The 22,503-nt window shown below is 38.2% G+C and overlaps 1 protein-coding gene and 2 pseudogenes across 3 annotated transcripts in view; 1 reads left to right on the top strand and 2 right to left on the bottom strand.

Annotated features, from left to right (window-relative positions):
• The first annotated feature begins 275 nt into the window (after positions 1-275).
• Positions 276-2,038, top strand: LOC149052401 (uncharacterized). The gene is made up of 3 exons (XM_089195284.1): positions 276-461; positions 596-824; positions 1,412-2,038. The coding sequence occupies exons 1-3, from the start codon at positions 444-446 to the stop codon at positions 1,732-1,734; spliced, it is 570 nt and encodes a 189-aa protein (XP_089051410.1). The 5' UTR covers positions 276-443; the 3' UTR covers positions 1,735-2,038.
• A 222-nt stretch (positions 2,039-2,260) lies between these two features.
• LOC149052400 (uncharacterized) lies at positions 2,261-5,518 on the bottom strand (annotated as a pseudogene). The gene is made up of 10 exons (XR_016183345.1): positions 4,579-5,518; positions 4,366-4,469; positions 4,055-4,164; positions 3,790-3,863; positions 3,577-3,689; positions 3,377-3,472; positions 3,177-3,269; positions 2,951-3,051; positions 2,579-2,731; positions 2,261-2,416 (listed from the first exon to the last, which is right to left on the bottom strand). The product of XR_016183345.1 is annotated as an uncharacterized LOC149052400 (transcript).
• A 13,485-nt stretch (positions 5,519-19,003) lies between these two features.
• The window catches only part of LOC149052399 (uncharacterized), a 4,322-nt pseudogene continuing 822 nt past the window's right edge, over positions 19,004-22,503 (bottom strand). The window contains exons 2-5 of the transcript XR_016183263.1: positions 21,788-21,879; positions 21,179-21,269; positions 20,615-20,724; positions 19,004-20,230 (exon numbers count right to left, since the gene is read on the bottom strand). The product of XR_016183263.1 is annotated as an uncharacterized LOC149052399 (transcript). The remainder of the gene's footprint in view (positions 20,231-20,614; positions 20,725-21,178; positions 21,270-21,787; positions 21,880-22,503) is intronic.

Genomic DNA, 22,503 nt, shown 5'->3' with positions numbered 1-22,503 from the left:
GCCAGGTAATGGAGTTTTGACAAATTTTGTAAAATAATAAAAATAAATTTGCTCTCATGAACACCCTCACCTTTCTGCTGTTAAATTGATTTGGACTTCAGTTAGCGGATGTTTAACTTCGAGTAATTTAGTGTTAACAACTGAGTTCAAGACGTAAATTGGCCACCGTGAAAGACGGAAAAAAGCTGACGTTTGGAGGGTTAGCCCTTCGTCAGAGCGATCGAAATCACTCGCTCTGACGAAGGGCTACTGCTCAAAACGTCAGCTTTTTTTACCCTTAAACACGAAGGCGCGCTATAAAAGGAGAGGTGCTTTAGGTACCTCTGGATCATTTGTCAATCAACCGTCGTGGCATACAGAACTTCAAAACAGCTTGAGCTGCAGTCAATGCAAGGCACTGACCAGAGGCGCATTTCTCGTTAAATTTCTACGTTTTCATCAAAATGGAAGAATTTGTTGAGGTTTGTATTACCTTCCTCCGAACGAAACCGTCTTCGTTTTTGGCGGTAAATTTGAAATTCGAAATGATTCGCTTCGCCATCGCCCAAAATTGCCATTGCGTAATTTCATGTCTGTTTCAAAATACTGGATGTAGATAACTGTAAGAATAAAAAGAAAAGATGAAGAAATGTTCAAGGCATTTCTTCAACAATGCGAAGGGGAAGTGCTGTCAACCCAGCGGAAGAAAAATAAAAGCAGAGCGACTGTTGCAGGCGAAGTTCTGGAGCGCGCGAGTGAACCGTCGCCGAACACCGATTCACTTCAACATGTCCAGGCGTCGATGTCGCCAAACGAATCATCTGTACGGGCTTCCTCCACAAATGGTACGATTTCTTTTTCTTTTTCTTTTTTTTAATCTAAGTATAATATGATTACAACAATACTGGATGATTCTTGACCTTTGGAACAATACATTAGAAAGGTAACTTAGGATTACAGTTCGACACTAACAATCACTGTGATAATGTATCACCAAGATTGAAACACTCGCGTAACACTATAATTTCTCAGAAGTAACTAATTGCAGAGTTTTTACAAACTAGGAAATACTAGTTAGAATATACTTGCAAACCACAGATTTTTTCGTATGATGCGACAGTTCATGTCTTAGACTGCTTCCTTTTGATGCCTTCATTTTCCGAAATGCAGCCTTGCGTGACACCTACAAAACGTTTTGCCCTGCCTAAGAATGTTTTGAAAGGAGTTATTTCTTTAGAACTACAGGTTGTATTTATTGCAATATTTTATACTACACCTTGGGCAAACTTGTCAATGAAACATGAAAAATGTACATAAAAATTGTCCAAAATAAAATGTAGGCGGGAAGACCAGTTGTACGATCATATCAGACTTCATGACTGTTCAGTTACGCTTTCGCTCTAATAGTTGTTTTACTTTGTCTCCACAATAGCTGATGCAAGAGGGGACGAGTTCGAAATGTGTATTTACTGTCGGCAAACGTCATGTGTAACGACCGACAGTCGCGAATACCTTGGCTATCGCGAAGCACATATTCAAAATCACGTGCGACGAAGAAAAGATTACAAGACGTACTGGAGAGCATTGAACAAATGTGGGCTCTGGAAAGACCCTATTTATCAGGCTAGAAAAGTCGAACTGGGGGACCACGTTAATGCTGTGCGAGAAAGGATGCCCAATTGTGTTATAAAAGATGTGAGGTCAAGGTTTCCTAACCCTCCTGGTATTCCCTATATGGGGCATAAAAGGGAATAATAAAATTCTCATTCAAATGCCCACGTCAAAGAGAGCCCAAGTACCAAATTGTTTATGGTCCATTTTATAATGTCCACACAGCAAATTATAGTGACTTTCCTATAAGTTAGGAAGAGATATACAGTGCAGAGAAAAGTAACAGATGATGAGTCTACTTGGAAAATACCTAGTGTCAAACCTCATACTCATGTTTTCATCACTCAGTACCAGCAGTTGGTAGAATTGGTCCTCCCTAATGACCTCACATATTTTACAGGACATTTGGGCTCCTAGTTGTAATTATCACAGAAACTGTGGTGCAATGGAAAACAAATAAGACATCATTTGTTTATATTAAAAAAGGTAGACCAGATAGTTTCTCTGAAATGAAATGTCTTTGAAGTAAGCACCCTGGTCTCTGCCAAGCGATTTGGATGCCTGGCATGTTGGTACATCTGTAAAGACGATGCTTCTCGATTCACATTTTCATTCTGTAAGACAAATGAGTCAATAAGCATGAGAAAGCAGTGAATCCAAAAAGTGCCAAAGTTATTTTGACGAATTAACAACATAAGTTTCTTACCCAATCAAGAGTGGCTAACTTCATGCGCATGTTGTATGAATCATCCCCATAATGAATCCGCTTTGCAGCATAAATGAGCATCACTGAATGGAGAGACTCAATCCAATATGTTTCCCTGCACTAAAGAAGGCAACAAATTATGGGTGATTTTTCTTTAACTGGAAAATGAATTATTTTGTTCAACTCATTTATGGCCCTTACCTCAACATCATTAATTTGGAAGAAGAGATAAACTTCTTCATGCAAAGAAACATAAACATACAGCATGTGTCAATTATTTACCCGCATGTAGTCCGATGCATGCCTATAAATTGAAGTGCTCATAATGGCTTTCCTGTAGGCAGCTACTGCTTCAGGTTTAGTTAACAGTCTTTTGCTCATCACATAGCCATTCTGCTTGCACCGTGACTCTGCATGGCATCTGACATGATTACCCTGAGTAATAAATACACCAAGTTATGGAAAAATAGATAAATAAATCAGTAGTAATAAATATAGTAAATATAATGTCTCTTGTTCGCCATTATTAAAGAAATATGTGCAATCTTTGAGGTAATGATCATGTCATATCTTGCTAGAATAACACAACAAAAGGTACTTACAAAAATGAAAACAAAATACTATGTTCTCTCAATAAACAGTCATTCAAATTACCTGGTAATGGTCAACTACATTCAACAGTGTACCCTAAAATTCTTCTTCAGTGGGTGGACTGTTCTTCATGCAGAAGTACACATGAGTCCTTGTACTTTTCACTGTAAAATATTCACAATTATTATATTCCATTGTATTCATCTCGTATCAAGAAGGAATTTGACATCTGCAGATAATTGTAGAGAGAATATAGCTTCCAATGACTCTCATAAGAGAGATATCTTACCTTTGTCGGACAATTCAAAAAACCACTTTGAGCCCTCATCCCTCTGTGGTCCTGAGGCAACTTTCTTCATTGCTTTAGTCACAGACTTTGCACCTGAAAATAAACAAAAAATTTTAATACCAATAAAAGGCTAATTTTCAAGAAATAGTCATAATTATCAAGACAAAATGAGCCAAAAAATACAAGTGTATACTGAGTACCATGCCAAGAGTCAAAGGAATTAAGCATTCCTTTTGACAAGATCCATGTTTTTAGCTGTAATACAAAGTCATGTGCCACCTCTGCAACATGGAACCCTGAAAACAGAATTACTTTAGTTGCATTATAAAATATACTTCTGATCTCCATATTTGTACTACATATGTGATATGATATTATTGAGGATGCAAACTTATCATACCTTGTGTCTCACAGAGATAAGTCAACAGCTCTTTTGTCATAGGGACCTCACGGCTTACTGCTGAAGTTTCATTGGCCTTACTCCAGTTGACAACTGCTAACACCTTTTTGGTCCTAAAGATAATCAGTGCAAATGAAATGATTTTAGGAATGGTGTTGAACATAATAGAGGTTCAACATATCATACAAAGAAATCGAGTAGAAAGCATCTTACGAGAAAGAAAGGGCTGACACTGTTGTGTGTGCTGCTGATCGACTGGAATCATGCCTTGCATCTGTTATAACACACTGCAGGAAAATGGTAGAAATCAAAACATAAAAATGGTCACATTTCTCTACTCACAGATATTTTCAAGGTTTACAATCTGATATAAGATTTTATATCTTTGTACGTGCCAGTCTACATAATATACTCCGAGTATGGCAGGTGTATAAGTATGTGGCCAAAGACAAAATGAAGTTAAAATGACTACTTGTACCTCTCCATTCACAGCATATGCAGGGTTACTCTTCACTTGTTCTTGAGCAGCCAACATCGACTCATTGGAAACCCTCTTCACGACTGTCAAGTAACCAAGCTTTTTCAAGACTGTTGAAGTGATTAAAAATAGAAGTATTTTAGAATACATCTGGTAGGGCAGAAACCAAAGAAGGAACAGTTCAGTCAGTTTGAGCTATCTTGATAGAACATTCATGATTTAACAACCTGCAAACTGCTGTTGACTGCCTTCTCCTTGCAAGGAGAAAGACTACATGATTTTCAGAGCATCTGAGAATGTGCATTGCTAACCTGTGTCGAAGGTCTTTTCTCCCTCTGACCCGATGTTGGCTGCTTGACAGAAACTTGTGTATTGTGTCTTTGTCAAGCCACAGGACAATACTCCATGAATCAATCTATGAAAAAGAGAGACAGATAAGTGACCAGTTACAAAAAACAAAAACTCTAAAATACCGAGATAATAAATTTCAGTAAATTTAGAGCAAAAAATGAAAGAGTGCTCACCTCAAATTTACATAGTATTTTGGAGGAGATCCTCCCATGATGGGGGAGGAGAGCCACTTGAAAGAATCTCCACCAACGCATGAAATGGTCACTGACACGACATGACTCTGTCGATTGAAGACAAGTGATTCGCAATCGAGGGGTTTTCCACAATAACAACATGATGTCGATAGCGTATTACAGAAAAAAGAAAACAGAGTTCGCAGAGATTCTTCGCTGCAGAGATATATGGAGTCGTTCTCTGCTGAAGATGCAGTGATTTGCATTCTTTGTGGCGTACGTTCTGCTTGTGGAAGAGAAATTGGAGAAGAAGGATCACTGAAAGGCAAAGAAATACGCGAAGATGGAGTAGAAGTAGCTGAAGGAATCGAAAACCGTGCAGTTGTGGATGGTGTAGAGAGAAGAGAGGGGTTCGGACTTCCCGTTGATGATAAGCTCAGATCGCTCGATGTCAGTTGTTTCCTCTCAATTTTCTCCTCAAAAGCTAACAGAAGAGCTTCCATTAAATCTGCATTCTGTGTGCTTGTGGTCGCTTTTGTGAGATTCAACGAGCCTCTGGCCATCTTTATGCGGTCTTTGATGCCGAGAAGTCTGCTCTCCTGAGTTCGAGGAACTTCTATGTTGAACGAGAACTGAGGACCTCGATCCGTTGGACGCTTTTTCTTGGGTACAGATGGGTTATTTCCCTCAGCCATAACGATTAAATTTCCTAATAAAAATATCTTTCGAGCAGCGACAGCCAAGACTTTTCCCCAAACTGAACTAGAGTTGTGAAATTCTGTCTCAAAATCGCACTTACTTGCGAAATCATCCATACTTTAGAGGTTTTGTCACAGAATATTGTCACAAATAATAATAGTCTGAGCATTGCGCATAGAATGTTTCATGAATCCGCTAGTTTCAATGAGAATAATCTGAAGGCTCGGAGAACCAATGTGTATAAGGGGCTTGGGACATAAGCCGAAGTTACGCGGCGCGAATTTTGAAAAGACAACTGTACGAGTGTCTCGTAGACCGCAGATCGCGCTTTGAGCGGCCGAACGATAACTTAATGCCAATTAATATTACAATGAGCTCAATTATGGGAATTAGAGTCAACAACACGCAATATCTTCTAATTTATTGACACAAAAAAACACTTAAAGTGTGTGTTTTATGCAGACCGTTTCACTCATGGTGGGACCGTTGGTCGCCATATTGGATGAGTTTTGCATTTGAGCTGAAACAAAGGGGAGGAGCCAAGCTATTTATAGCGCGCCTTCGTGTTTAACGATAGTCAATTCACGTTTTCAACTCAGTAGTTAACATTAAGTTACCTGCTCTACTCTCCCACCGACGCAGCGCCTCAGTTTGTTTAGAAACTTACCCCCTTTATTCTACGAGGTTGTTCTTTATTTTGTACTTTTTATATTATATTTCTTCTTTGAAAAGCGATAAAAATGATTCGATCCCTTGTTAAGCTTGTGTAACTTTCACAGATAAGCTCAAGCCTGAAAGCTGACCTCGACCTAGTCGCCCTTTCTGGTTTTCATTTAAATTTATCAGGGAGCAGGGATGTTTAGTTAAGGCGATGATATAGCGAGCACGCAGATAACAAATCTGCAACTTATTTCCACCGCGTCAGCAACGAACGGATTGTTCCTATGTAAGCAATTTAAAGGTATATCCATCTCGTAACTAGGACTTTTTCCTGTTTAAATGGTTTAATTCATCTTAAAAAAATGGTTGTTGTGCCTCCGCTAACGCGATTTTTGCTTAGGAGCTCAGCATCTAATTTCAAGTCCGTGGCTTGTAAAAGTCTTTCGACGATAGCTACACTCCTTAAAACATGAAGATGTAATCCATTTTATTGGCAGAGTCTTTTAAACCAAATGTTTAATGCGTGTGGATATATGAAAGAAAAACAGAGGCAGCCTTCAAGTAGATCAGCACAGTCATAGTATTCATCTAGTTTTATTCACTTCATTTTAGAAGACATATGTCTGGACGATTTGACGTATTACAACGGCTATTGCTATCGAAAAGTCTTGTCTTGTGACTCGTGGGAAAGAAGTCAGGAGACATGTGCTTCCCTGGACGCAAATTTTCCCAGCATACAAAGCCAAGAAGAAAACGTATTTGTTCAAAGTCTACACGGTTGTACACAATCTTGGCTGGGTCTGTCTGATAATTCCGCCGAAGGTTCGTTCGTTTGGAGCGATGAGACCCCTTTAGACTTCCACTACTGGGCAGAAGGACAACCAAACAATTTGCACAATCAAGATTGTGTTCACACTATTGGTTTCCTTAATGAGTTTACTTGGAATGACGTAAATTGTGCCGACTGCCACGGATTCACTTGTAAGAAAGGTTGGTGTTAACTGGACCAAAAGCCCCTTGCTATATCCCGGTGGGTGCTTGAGACTTAGCCCTCAATCCCTCGTAAACAAGAAAACCGGTATAAACGGGGTTACAAAGAGATCTAATGTTACCTTTTTTTGCTCGAAGGAAAGCAATATTGTGCAAATACGGTATATTTTTTAATAGATTGATGAGAATTACTTTTCGTCCAAAATATGTAAAACAGATATACTTATTGAAAATCATATATGTGAACTGCGGCTGAAGAAGCGAATATGGAGGCGACCCTCGCAGTTATGAACAGAACTTAAGTAGTAATAAAAATAAGGCCTGAAAAAAAATTCAGGCCTGTGCGGGCTGTAGAGCGCTGCACCGGTATCGGAGAGGTCATGGGTTCAAATCCCGTACAGGCCTAAATTTTTCTTTTCAGATCTTATTATCACTACCGCTACTACTGCTACTTAAGTAGTGTTCATAACTGCGAGGATCGCTTCCATAATCATATCTAGTTATTGTACATAGATGCATTGCTTTTGATCACTATCTTGCCTCCTCGTCAACATGAGGTTACTTAAACTGAAGTTACTATTATTATGATCATTGCTGTTATTATCTCTTTTCATTCCAGATTACAATGAGTGCCAATATTTCGCTGACTCCTGTCCAGCAGGTGCGACTTGCGTGAACAGCTATGGTTCCTTTACTTGTGTATGCCTCACTGGATATACCTTCGAAGAGGGAGACTATCTAGGTTTGTACTCTTTTCTGTATCGGTCGTTAAAACAGTAGACTTCGCGTACTTCACTACCACTTTTTGGGGGTGCTAAGTAGGGAAATGTTATGGGAAATGAGTCTAAGTTTTCCATCCCCCCGGAATGGTAAGATAAAGTAAAACTAAGGGCTTTGAATAGTTTTCAACATGAGTTCTTGGTGTGGCGGTTCGAAGGAATACAGAGGGCACATTTTGAGTTATAGTAAACACTAGTTCAAGCGGCATAAATATCCTCTGAGAATATCTCGGTTGAAAGGTCTTCTAGCCTATATAAGAGGCAACTTGCCTTTACATAAAGGTTTATCGTTTTCCAATAGTTATGCCGATGAAAAACTAATAAATTTTATTTATCATACAAATTACTGTGTTATACGAGGATTTCCAGCGTTGAGAAAAGCCCTGACAACACAGGTGAAAAAATATCGTATTTTTTTACGTGTGTTTGATATCGCCAATCAACTGATGACACGTCACTCCCCCTTCGCGCCACTCGCCCAGATATAAGAATGAACGACGAAGCCTTCACTGGTCTCAATCTAAGGTCGTTTGCATGGTCGGAATTTTTTCAGATTATGGCTGCTAAAACACCGAAAAATCCGTATCGCTTACAGATAGTGATGTTCAAACTTTTCTATAAGGGGAAAAAAACCAAAATATGGAAAGAAAAACCGAAAGTTACATATTCAGCCGCTTTGGAAAAGGCATTTCTCGCGGCTAAGGGCAAAAAATCGACAGTTGAAAGATTTGCCACAGGCCGATTTTGGCCGTGTACCTGAAAGAATTCTCTGTCGGTAAGGACCAAGTTACTAACTGAGAATTTTGTGTATTGAAAATTACGCACACTGTTTGGCTTTGTATCGTTTCAACACATTTTTCATCTAAAGCCTTATCGCAAACGCTCTTTACGATTTTTATTCAGGGACTGGCGATTCTTTTATTTTCATTCATTAATAAAGTTGACTTTTCTTTTCAAGAAAGAGCTATTGTGTTAATATGATAAACAAAATAATACATGGTTGCTTGCGGGGATGAAATTTCTCTTCTCCTGTTGAACTCGAGATCTCACTCGTTCGCAGTGCTCACTCGTAAGCTATCGAGTTGAACACTCATAGATAAATTCCATGGTGTGTTTCTGCAACGTATCTAAATTGTTTCAAACAGCTGTAGACGAGTGTCAGTCTGGTTTGTTTTTTGCCATACACAAACCCAGTGTTTGAATACTCAAGGATCGTACGAATGTAGATGCTTACCTGGTTATGCAGGGGATGGCATTTTTGCCTGTGCAGGTAGGAGGAGAACAAAACGAGTCATAACAACGACTTAACAATCTACAACACTCTGCGGCTGAATTCTGTAAGTGTTAGCTCAGATATACAGAATAAGGTCAGTCGTAACTTACACTGCAGTCGGTATAAGAGAAGTGTAAATTCCCTAGTGAAAGGTTGGTGAAATGGTGCTTGGCATTTGATGCTTTATCCTTTTAAAATATGACTAAAACTTGACATCTGATTCGCTATAATCTTCGTTTTACAGACGTGGTCGAGTGTCAATCAGGATCTCATTCCTGTCATGCACAAGCTCATTGTGTGAACATACAAGGCTCCTACGAATGTAGATGTTTATTCGGATATTTGGGGGATGGTCGTGCCACATGTGCAGGTAATTTTGAAATAAATCTTGCCAAAAAGCATCACACTACTGTATTCTACAGCCGTCGTCACAGACAAGAAACAATGAGCTGAGAAGGCCTTTCTTCAATAGATGCCCCTCTTTTAATGATAACTTCTAAAACCTGATCAGAGAGCCCGGTCATACTGAGCGGCTACTTTGGGCAAAACCACGTTCAAACTGATGGAGTGGCATTTCTTATATAAGCTGTCAAAAACGCTTTCAATGAAAGCATCTGACTCCTTCCCGGTCATCTCCAAATCAGGGGTGCTTGAGTGGGAGGAGACAAAAAAAGGAAAAACATCAACAACAACAAAACCAACACAAATCATTAACAAAACAAGAAACAGTCAAACAAGATAACAACAAAACAGCAGAAAAGGTACTGACAGCTAAAAATAAAGAAAACAAACAAAAAAAGACATAGTTCATTTGAAAATGAAGGTACTCGTCCTGTTTTTATTTACGGGAAATCCAACCATGCCACATAAAACACAAGGTAAACGTTCTTTTCTTTCCCTTAAAAAAAGACGACAACAACTCAAAAGAAAACAGCATTCCGAGTGAAATAGGAAAGAACGCGATGGACAAATAGAGAAAGGGAAAACGGAATTTTTTAATTCAATGTACTTAGACACTATATTACATCGATTTTGTCTTGAACAGACATAAACGAGTGTCAACTTGGATCATATTCCTGTCATTCAAATGCCAGATGCATTAATACACAAGGCTTTTACGATTGTGAATGTGTGCATGGATATTCAGGAGATGGTCTATACACATGCTCAGGTATATATACAAATACTTTTACAGCCAGTCAAATTTGAGTAGTACTACACTAGAGTAGGTTAACATACGTTACGATGTAGACTCGTTTCCTCAGATTTTGGGTATTTGTCCCCATTCCTGCCAGCCAAACATGTATAGTTAAAACGGGTTTAACTAAAGGAAAATCTGAAACACTGAAAAACTGAATTTCCCATTGGTTTTAAATCGTCTCTAACTTGTATATTTGAAGTCGACACAATTGGTTTTAGGCAGCTTCTATAATTAAGAAAACAAATTTAAAACCGTGTTTAACAAAACATCTTTAAAACATGTTTGAGCTTCAATTTGGTATGAATGGGGTAAAAGTATATATATTCATTATTTGGAATCTGGCTGTTATCTCCTGTTTCCTGACTTCGTTTTTAAAGATATGTCTAGAAATGCATGCAGTAACGGAAATGGCTACATGAAATGGCGAGATGGCGAAAATTCGTGAAAATCGTCAAATCTGCCGGGCTGATTTCGCTTTGACGAATTTGACTGAAAGTCGTAGAAATCGTCAGTTAGGGCGATTAGGTTGGACTCAATCATTAGAAAAATGAAATGAAATTTAAATCTAACCTCGGCAGATACAAACGAGTGTATAACGAGATCACATTCTTGCGCTTCAAACGCCAATCGGCTCGTACGACTGTGAATGTGAGCGTGGATTTCAAGGGAATGGTTGGTATAGTTCAGGTAAGATGTGGAATATAAATTACATGTTTAAGAACCAGGCCGACGAAAATGTTTAACTCCTATCACTATTCGCTGAATTCAATGCTCCCATTTACTATAAGACCACATTTCAACACGCTCTTCAATTCCTGTATTCACCAGCTACCTGTCCACAATGACGGCTGTCTTCAAGTGGACTTCATTGATTTTTCTGCGTTTAGCTGCAAAAATTAATTGCATATAGACCCTAAGCTTCACCTACTGAAATATTAACTCTACCAAATACTATTCCATTACCCTCTTGCCACATGGAACAAAAACTGCTGCTGTTCTGCCCTTGACAACTAAGCGATGCCTATGAGGAAAAACTCCTGACACCTCGATAGAAATTCAGGTGGAATGTTAGCCAAGCTAACACAATAACTTAGCGCTGCTTCCGTTCACTGTTGTAAGAAAAGCGCACAAAACTCACACTCACGATAAGAAAGACACTAATTTCTCTAGAAAGATTGTTTTTGTGAGTGATTAAGTCGGGCATGTACTGATCCTTTTATAGATGTGAACGAGTGTCAAACAGGATTATATTCATGCCATTCAAACGCTCGGTGTGTTAACACAGTTAGCTCATATGCCTGCATGTGTTTGCCTGGATATCAGGGGAGTGGATGGCGTTATTGCAATAGCGAAGGTAGAACTAGAAAAATTCCTGTCTATCTTTCTTGCTATCTGTCTATCTATCTATATCTAACCAGACGTCATCTAAACATTTAATAATCTATACAATTATCTCTATGTTTGTAATTAGATAAAATACACACGCACTTTCATTGGTTCATGAAGTTGATCAAATGTACGGCCGGATGATTTCAGTTACAGATAACAGATCTTGTAGTTCTTAACTTGTTGTTTTAAAGTGTATTTGTGAGGATCAAAACTATGAGGGAACATTTGATATTTTCTCCGATTAGCCTTCGGTGTTCGCAAATGAGCCCGCGGTCATCCCTATCCACCGACTAAGCGCATGGACCTTGACATTGTTGATTTGCACCGATAGATTTGTCTTCTCGGATTGTGTGGGCAGTTTTGGTTTACACCTTCGTGGCTGTCCTTCGGGAAAAAATTCGTACGCTCGCTAATTTCATTAAAATCCTTGCAAACTATGCCTCAAAAGAAAGCTTAATAACTGCAGAATATGATAAAAATATAATTTAAGCAAAGTTTCTTTTAAAGAAGTGTTAAGGCATGACGATACACGCCATTTTGAATTATCTTCAGTACTCCATTTAATTAAGAAAAAATATTGACCTATGAACTTATCCTCAGATATTCGATCAGAAAAAAACAGCACGACTTTGGGGAAAGAAGCAAACCTAATTGTCGCAGAATCGAACGGGTGAGAGGGTTTTCCTTCCATACCAAAACCTCAAAGTTTGACCAACGTCATACGAAGAGGTAAAAGGTAGCCTACCGGTAATTTTCCAAAAACCAGCATAATTTTGAGCATGATTTGGCAATGATAGTAGCATAATATGCTACTTTTACTGGCACAATCCATAGGGGCCTACTAATGTTAGCTTGTACCGCCGTTTTTCTATCGTATCTTAGGGTCAGTAACACGTATCTCAGGCTAGTTTTGTCTTACTTCTACGAGTTAATTTTTAATAAGCGTGTGTTTGTATTCCCTATTTCTGTTTTTGCACTCTTAGAGACTTCGCTGCGTTTAGAAGTTTGACAGGTGGCTACGATTCGTTCTTAAAAGATGATGATGTTATTGAGCGTTTCGAAATGAACGGGGAGGGAAAGAAGCTGTCTTGGCTTGTTAAAGACTCAACTATTGGCCGTTTTCTTTCCTAAGTTTTCTGACTCTATAACCTTTGGCGATGAACACCATTAAAATCTCATACAACCTTTGATCGAAGTGAACGAAGACATTTTAATATTTTTGACTTGGAGGAATTTTAAGATAGAATTGCATTGCCACACTTAAATGAACATTTTACCGGATCATTCCCTCCCGGGTCGATACTGATTTACGAATATGACTTTATCTGTTTGATGAGTAGATGGTAAAGTATTTTTATTTCTAGAGATCAACGGATGGGATACACAAAATTATCTTCGGTCCGGTGAGTAAATATTAAGTCGTATAAGATAGCCATCGTTGAACGAGATTCAGTATATACGGGGAGCCGTTTGTGCCAAAAATATCAATCGCTAGGAATAAAACTCAATCTTAAGTGCCAAAATATCAATCGCTAGAGCTAACAACAAATCGTGATCGTAAATCAATTTAGCTTCCGTTCAAAAATGGTCAGTCGTTAGTGGTGGACCTCAATGGTTTGTGTTATTGCGCCAAACGTCGTCATAAGACTCCAATTAAAATCGCTAATTATAAATCACTGGTGTTCCGAGGCAGATCGATAACCAAATATCAGTCATAGGTTTAATTATCAGTCGATAGTGTAAAACCTTTATGGCTTGTGTTATTTTCAAAATACAGCTATTGTAACGATGACAATCGTCTGTGACACCACCGATCGTTTGTGATAACTAGTTGGAAATCGCTACCGCAAAACCTCAATCGATAGTGCTAGTATCGATTTGTTATCGATTCTAACTTAAACCAGTCTTCCGCTTGTTGAGAAAAGATGTACCATTCAAATCTTGCTTACTTTCTTGAAATTTGATGAGGGATATTGAAATCCTAGAAAATATTTTGAATACTAATTGTTTTTAATAAATCATTATTGGAAAACTGTTGTAAATCGGAAAAACAAATATAAATACTGATCAGATCGCTGTTTCCACATACAATTTATCATGAAAACCCAAAAATAATTTGCGAGCCAAGATTCTTAAAGAGTTGTTGATGTTTGTTGGCTGCAAACACCATTCCCGACCACCATCAGTATGCGCGAGGACCGTCTCAAATGGTAGGGATGTAATCGACGGCAACTTGAATCCGTCTCCCGCTGATCTTCCAAATATGAGCCAATTCCCACTTTCCCATTTTCCCACCATTTTAATGAAGACTCAAAACAAACACATGGAAAATGGCGAACAAACAGTGATATAATATGATTACTAGATTCAGTTTGTGTCGGAAATGCCGTTATTCATAACTTTGAAGCGCAGGACATTACCGCAGAAATAGTTCCTACCCTATCTGCTAGGAAGGCGTTCTCTTTGCCGAAACAGCAGCGCAAGAATTGGGAAGCTAACATTTTTAGTTCGATTCTTTGTCAATAATTGCAACCTCGGCAGATGGCTTCTTCTGTAAGATATGGGGAGCCAAAAAAAACTCAAAAAAAGGGAATACTGAGTGAGACAATTGTGATAAGTGACCGTTTTGCAGGCTAATTAGCTATATCGCGGAGCCTATTCTTGTGTGATAAAAAATCCACGTTCAACAAACAGACGAATTTAAAAATCACAAGACTGCATCTCTTTCCAAAGTTTCTAAGAAGTAAAACTTAATTGCATGAGATGAAAACTATATGCTAAATATAATTATAAAGGGAAAAAAAATTAGTGACTGGCAAGAGACAATGAATGTATTATTTTTATTAGGAAAGTCTTAGAGTATTATCTGGATTGTTTACTTTAACACTGTACCACGCTCTCACAAGTATACCACATTTCATTAGATAATATCTTGGGTGGATATAAAAATCTGGGTTAATGTATTTCCCTTCTTCTTCTTCTTTTTTTTATGAGTGTTGATAAACGAGGAAGATGAATGCCACTGAAGATGATACGAATTAAAGGCAACGTGTATGTCTCCAATCCAAAATAGACAACAGATGATATTTGGAACAGTTTAAACGCACTTAAAAGTTAAAGAGAATTCTCTAACAAAATATACCAGGGGGTATACCTACCTGACTAAATATAGAAACTGAATATAGAGGGAAAAATGTGAATGCAGTGAGGAATGTCCAAAGCCTTTGGTTTGTTCCTTCGTACTTTGTACGATCGTTGCACTAAGATATCAGGCGCACTTGAAATAACACTTGACGTCGCACTTTTAATAAAAAAACTAACGCACTTTGTAATAAAACTTGACTTTCGCACTTTGATGTAAAAGCTGTTGCATTTCATACTAATACTCATAGCACTCTGTGACAAAAAAGGCAGACGCATTTTGTAATAGTACTGGTCGCACTTTGTAATGTAAAAGCTGATGCCTTTTAAAATGAGAGTTCTCGCACATTGTAATAAACTTATTATAGATGGTAAGTGGATTATAATAATAAGTAATGGTAATAGAACTGAGAGGAGCACGTATCGCGAGGCTAATTTGAAATTACGAGGAACTTTACGCCCAAATTGTGCGACGCGAAGTCTGTTTACCAATTCATTGGGTCATTAATAAAATTCAAGGAACTCAGTTATAGAAAATTTCTTGTAGGAGCACTTACCATTTTTATAGACACTGAATAACAGTTATCGGACCAGTTAATTCCACCCATGTTTGTTTCCATGTGGACCTCTCCACCTGCTCACGAAAGAGCGTTTCTTCGTTTTGATCGGTCAGCATTCACTAGGTAGTTGATGGTGTAAAGTGCTTAATTTTCATTGGCAGCCTAACTGTCCCAATTGGCCTGTCTCATTACAAGTGTTTTTGATCGAACGGGTAAAGTCGGACAGTTTGGAGTTGAAACAGTCGATTAAGCCACAAATTAGGCCGGTTAATAACCCTTTAGCCTATTCGCGCAATTTGTAGTTGACACAGTTGGGATGATAATCTTAAAGCTTTATGATTAAACTCGAAGCCACGCGTATTTGCGCTCATCATTTATGTAAAATCTCCACACGTCTACGGCACGAAACATGAGTAGAAAAAAATTCAAAAAGGAAAAAAAAACCTATGAATAAACTCAAAATAACGCAATTTTTTTTTAGAAGCATTTAAAAAGGGCGAGGCTGCTTCTAAAGAGAGGACATAAATGTTGATCCATGGGACTAAATTTATACACAAAAAATTACAAATTACCTGACCTATAATTGCGTCATGGACTGTTCAAATGTTTACTGATTGCACTACACAAGGGGACTTAACGGCAGAGATTCCTTGTCGACGAGGAGAGCGAGGCATGCGCAAGCTACAGCTGAAAGACAGCCTAAGAAGATCGCCCCAAACAGAGTGAAACACGGGCAGTGCTGGTTTTGCATGTATCCTTGGTCCACTAGCCGTTAAGAGGATAGACCTTAGTTTCATGAAGACTTAACATCACAATCAGTAAGGAAGTTGCGTTATAATGAATTCGCGAGTATTCATTTTTCGCCGCCATGCACTTTGAGGTAAACCCGTTGTGAATAATTTTGTCAATGACTTTTTTAATAATCGTCTTCCATTTGCAGTTCGAGTCAATCTTCTTAATTGTCTGCCGACCTCAATCCGTTTAGGGTAAAATTTTAATCGTTTCAGTTATTCTATCTCACCAAAATAATATTTATTTTGAGGTTTCCCTCACTTTAGAGGTAATTTTTACAAATATTTTAAAGGAAAGAATGATGACTCAGCTCTTCAAAAATGGTCAGCTTTTGGGACAGAAAACTATTAGCTATCGCTTCCGGATATCTTGGAATGGTTAGCCAGTGAGCATCTGATGACCAGAAATAGAAGAAAAAAGGGCGCTGTTTGCGCCAGATGGCCAATAATGAGACAGGCTTAATGACAACAGATATAAATGTCGCGATATTGTGACGAGTCGTTCATAAATTCAATATCCGGGTAAACAAAGTCAGGTTAAAAAGTTTTGTGCCACACAAGCATTTCAAACAAGGTTTGCTGTAATTATGGTATTTATTCGATGGACCATGCCACTAGAAAAAGTTTTTCAGCTGTCACAACCTTGTTTCAGTTTTGCCTCGGTTTTACCGCAGGACAGGCGAAATCCTGCTCTGAGGAGAATAACTTTCGCAACTAATTGACAACTTACAAAACTTAAAACAACTAACCTTCATGAGTTTCCTATATTTCGGGTTTCGCAGAATTTCGTAAACGTTTTTCAGAAAGCTGTACGGTCTGTTTGTTTGTTTGCTAGAACGTATCACAAAGATAAGTGATTCTCAACTTCCGGTTTTAGCCCAATTCATTTCCGCTTTGTAACCAAGTTGAGCCAACCACTTAGTGCCCAGGATATATCGCGCTCTTAAAGCACCCGATTCGCTCATAATTAACCGCTTACGTGCGGATTTAATTAGTATCAAATTAACGCATACAAGCGGTCAAATTAGGGCCTATTTACCTATCGTGAACCTGTGACGTATGGGATTAAATATTAGTGCCCTGCTCAGCACGCTTCGCTGACCCCATTGCCTGGTCTTTGTATCCCTGCACAACGTGGATCATTAGGTTATTGCGCGTCTGACCTCTTTTCTTTACAATGGAAAGGCAGTCCCGATTAGTTTATTCAGAAGAACAAAAGGAAGTGCTGACCACGTTTTTCAACGAGGGAATGACTCTCACCAAGAAAGCGATGTGCGACAAAATTCGTACATGTGCCACAAGAGTCGGCATTTCGGAAGACCAAGTGAAGGTAGTTTAAGCTCTCACGGCCTTGATTAACACTCATTTTATCCCAGGCACCAGGATAACTAATTTCCTGTACTAAATTTCATGTATGTATGTTGTTAAGAGTTTCAGGCCATTTGAAGTTAGTGTAATTTAATTTTTCTGTGCTTTTGACCTATTCTGTTACAAACCACGTTGATTTAATTGCGATCTAAGGACATCTTTCGAGCATTTTTCTAATTTTATTACACACAGGCTTTATATGAAGTTACAGTGAAAGGTTTTCGCCGGCCAGTTTAGTCCTAATTCTGCGTTGTCCATAGCTATAGCCTTTCACAAATGATGTGAAAGCCGTTTGATGTCGAAAGAAATTAAATGAAGCATGTGTTGTACTTTCTCTCCATCTAAATAGAAATAACATGGAACGACGAGAAACCACAAAAACGATCTTAAACCACCTAAAAGCATTTTAAACTACCTGAAACCACCTAAAAACAGACAAACCATCTTAAACCACGTAAATTAACACAGGAAAAAATATCTGATTCCCAAATTGGGAATTTCTAAGAAATTCCCAAAGTTAAATCCCAATAACGGGTATTACATGGGAATTTGCATGAAATTCCCAAAGTAAAAACCCAGCATTGGGTATTACGTGGGAAAGTATATGCCAAGATTGGGAATTAGTTAGGATTTTGTTACAGGAAAAAGTACAAATTCCCAAAATTGGGAATAATAAAGAAACTCCCAATGTAAAACCCAATATTGGTTATTACATGAAAAGCAGTGTACCAATCTTGGGAATTTAGTGGGACTTTTAAGACTATTTCCCAAACTGAAACCCCAATCCTGGGTATTACACAAGAATTTTAATAAATTTCCCTTTGTTAAAACCCAACATTGGGAATAGTGTTGCAGACTTTGGTAAATTGGTGGAAACTTCTGCCTAAAAGATCAATTTCAAATTGGGAACTTTGCAAAAGGTAAAAAAGGAAGAATTTATTTCAAAATTCCAAAACTGGCAATTTCTCAAACTTGTAAAAAAGCAACTTTGCTAAAATGATATTGTTTTGGAAAAAATATGGGTGAAACATTAGGTTTCGAGACAACTTCCCCAAATGTTATTATAGGTTGTTGGACTGCTTCTATTTTATTACACTTTATTCCAACAATAAAAAGCAATAGTGGAGAAGGAGACATCCAAAGCGCCTCAGCATCATATTAGGGATACTCCCAGTGAGTTCAGTATCATTCAATGTTAAAATGCACAATTGCTATACTTTCCTCTAAGAGGTTTATGTCCAACAGCTGGGAAGTGCCTCAGTACGTGTACTGAAATGCATGGCAATTACAATGTGTTTGCATGTTTGGAACTTGACTTGACTTGACTTGACTATGACATAAAAATCAAGAGAGTTCCAAATTATAACATTGTTTGAAATTTAAAACCCTGAAAAATGAAATGTTGACTTTGAATTATTGAAGAATGTCTTGGGCATATCAAAATCATGGTCAAGTCATTTGCCAATACATTTTTGCTGTGTAAACTGTAAAACGTATGTACCCAGATCTGCATTCTTATCATCAGTTATTAAAAGTTAATACCTGTACCAAGATGATGACTGATTGCCTGACACAGGACGAAATTGCAAGAATCCGTAAACGGAAACGTGGCAGAAACATGTTAAACCGTTCCGGAAACACGACGGATAACCTGTGTTTCCGTTACCGGTTTCGTGACGTTTTCTCGCGTTTCCGTTGCTGCGTATACAACGGAACCGGACCACTTTTTGTGCATGTTTCCGTCAAGTTTCAGCTAAAGGAAACAAATGTTTCCGCAATCGTAATTTCGGGTTTACATTTGCGGAAACACAAGAAAACGTTGCGGAAACATGTCTTTTCCATGTTTCCGTTGACGTATTCCGGGCTACTGAATGGGTGATGGAACCTGCGGAAACACAAGAAACCGTTCCGGAAACTGAGGTCTGTTTCATGTTTCCGCTACAGCTTACGTCTCGGAAACGTGTTAATTCAAATTTATCTTACTCTTGCGGAAACTTTCTAGCTTTGGTAAACCTTTTTTTCCCTCTTTCTTTCCGAAACGCACCCTTATAATGTTCATGGTAGGTGGAAAGTCTTATTAATTAATTTACAGAACACCTCTTATGGCGTTTTTCCCTTCAGTCAAAGAAATACTACAGCTATATTTTGCCAAAGCGTCATTTATTTTTCTTCCATAAGATAAGGTTGTAGTTAAATAGAGCTTCAATTCATTACAGAGCCTACTATTCGCAAAATACTTGTAGTATATATATCTACTTTGGTCTATATGTCAGACTGGGAAAGAAAACTTTTCACCATTTAACAAATCGCATTCCAAATTACTTTTGAACAAATGTTACAATGGCTGTTCTGAGCACTATAAATGAAAACAGGCATAAAGTTTGCCAAGAACAATGAACGTCTTTATAGTGTTTTCTAAAATAATGTCTATTCTTAGGAACCTCTCAGTCCAATTATTCGGTACGAATTGCCCAACGAGGGCCATTGGTGGGGCAAGGCCGTAAGGATGGTTCTTCGGTTCTGGTCAAACGTGCACTTGCACGACGCTGCTTTTCGCTAAGTCCATCCAAATAGGCCTCGTCCAGTTTTGCTTTCAAATTCTTCAGTTTACTTTTCTCCCACACCAGTTTACGTACTTTCCTTGGTTTCGGACCCCTAGATGAAGCAGGATCATCGTTGTCGCTTTCTTCCGATGACATGAAGTCGATGGCATTTGGCGAACAGAAAATTTCTCTTGCCTTTTCTTTGTCGTTGTCCGACAAGATAGCCTTCTCTAAGCTTGAAAGGCGTCTTGATAGTTTCTAAACGATATAAACAGAGAACAAAAGTGTCAAAAAAAGCGCAAGGAGCATTTTGGCTATCACCAATGACACGTTGCTGTTACAAGATATACATATACTTCCCTCTGGTAAAGATTACACTTTTCTTTTTCAACTTAAATTGTGAGTATTATACAAAACAAAGTGTATATATAAAAATTGATAAGTTTCTTTGACAAAGCAACACAATTAATTAAATGACATGTTATCAAGGACAAAATATGTATTTATCGTGTTAAATCATAGAAAAGAGCTCGAATACAGGGATTCATTTATTAGAAATAGCTGTAACGCGATGTTGCATAGCTAGGATCAAGCTCAACATTCCTGAACATTTGCTTATATGGTTCTCAATCTGATACTTACTCTCTTTAATCGATTTTGTTGCTTCATTTGACTTCGATGTTCTTCAAACTTTTTATTTGTTTTTCTTGTTCTGTCATCCCGAAGAGATTTCCAGTATTGATGAACCGCGCCTAAAAATGAAACAGTGCTGCTCATTACTGTCACGTTTCATCAAAAATAACTAAGAGCTTGACCGTTTCATTTAACTAGCGCAGAACGACAAAAAGTTTAAACAGCAGCAAGCACGCTCTTGCAGTTCTGAAGGCATTCTCTATCTTTACTGGTAAAATACGTATTTCATTTAAGTAGCTATACAGTTAGTTCAATCGTTTCTATGGGATGATCCGGATCAAGATTGGTGATCCGAGACCATTAGGATCACTGTGCATCAAAGGAACTGGTGAATCCTTGTTCAGAGTGGATTTGACCATGATCCGAGTAATCTCGGATCATCCCAAATAAACGCACTCAAGTCAGTTCACTGTGCTAATATACGCTAACCCTAAACGTAGAGTAGTATTGCAAAAAGCGAAAAATAAGAAAACCAACGGGTATTACTTGCTTGTGCTAAAAAAACCAACTTACTCTTAATGACAGCCTTTGTCCACTTGTCCTTGCCGAGCGGACACCTTTTAGCACTCTCCTAGCCATAGTCTTATTTTCTGGGCTATTAAAACTGAAAAAGGTATAAGATATCAATTTAAGAATTTTACTCAGCTAAATTAAAGGTGTGAGAGCAAAACTAAATAGAAGCGATCACATACTGTATAGCCAATCATAACGGCAGGTAATTTAGTGCAACAATCAAACAGCCAATGAGATAAGTTTTCGAATTATTTATCCGATTGTTGTTTGTTTTGCTTTAGACCATGGCGAGCCTATTGTTTCCCTATCGAGAAATCTTGTTTATTTTATAATAACCCAAGGAAAGAGAGCACACTCGTAATGTTCTTGCTTAATTGCATGCATGCACTACCTACACTATGTGTTGCCCACAAGTATAAAATTCACTTAGTTATTTTTACGTTGCAAGCTAGCATGGCCTAAGATCTTGTTTAACAATAACTAAAAGCTCCTCCATCGTCGCCACACAACAGGTCAACTCTTTTTGAAGTCGAGGAAAAAGCGAATAGCTATTGTAGCCGGCCTACTACACCTCAGCTGTAACTATACATTAGCTCCGTTTTGTTTTACCTGACGCTCAAATCAAAGTTAAGCTGATTCTCCTGATCTTCTTCTTGTCCTTCACCCTTTGTTAGTTCCTTGCACACTTTCCTGACAGCATTCTTGTATTTTTGTAAAATAAATAAAAAAAAAAACAATGTCAAAACAAACTAAAAACAGTAAGTTGATTATTAGCTGGAAGTTCATAAAAGCAAAATTAATTTTAAAAATGCCGTAGCGAATTGGGACTTTTAAAAAGCTGTCGCTTTTAACGTAACTTCCTCCTCGGATCGGAGCAAAGTGATCTAAGTGACTTTGCTCTGTGGAAGCAGCTCAATACTTCAGCTTTTAAAAGTTAGTTTACTTGCTTAATATAAAATAGAGCAAACGTACGTACGTCTCGCGCCTTCGGAAAAAGTTGAAAGCCGCGATAGCGATAATGGAAATGTTCTAAAGAAACTTCGGCTGTTGGGGCGAGTTGGCCTTCAGTTGATTGAAATAATGTCTGGATTACAAATTTTACCCGGCGAGTAAAGGAAAACATAACAATGAAACAACGATAATAAACGGAATAAATCACTTTAAAATTTGCCCGCAGCTCATCAGCTTGCCGCACACTAGCTGATTTTTCGTCGGCCTACTTATGGGGAATTCAAACAAGTCTGCAACAAGATCGGGCCTTGTTACCTGGCTGTGCTAGTTTGGAAAATGTTTTGTCGGGCCTAGTTGTTGGCTACTGTGTGGTG

Source organism: Pocillopora damicornis, chromosome 1, assembly GCF_964200805.1.
Source record: "Pocillopora damicornis chromosome 1, jaPocDami1.2, whole genome shotgun sequence".
Taxonomy (NCBI): Eukaryota; Metazoa; Cnidaria; class Anthozoa; order Scleractinia; family Pocilloporidae; genus Pocillopora; species Pocillopora damicornis.
Note: the sequence above shows the minus strand (reverse complement) of the source record. Positions and strands in the feature narration are given on the sequence as shown.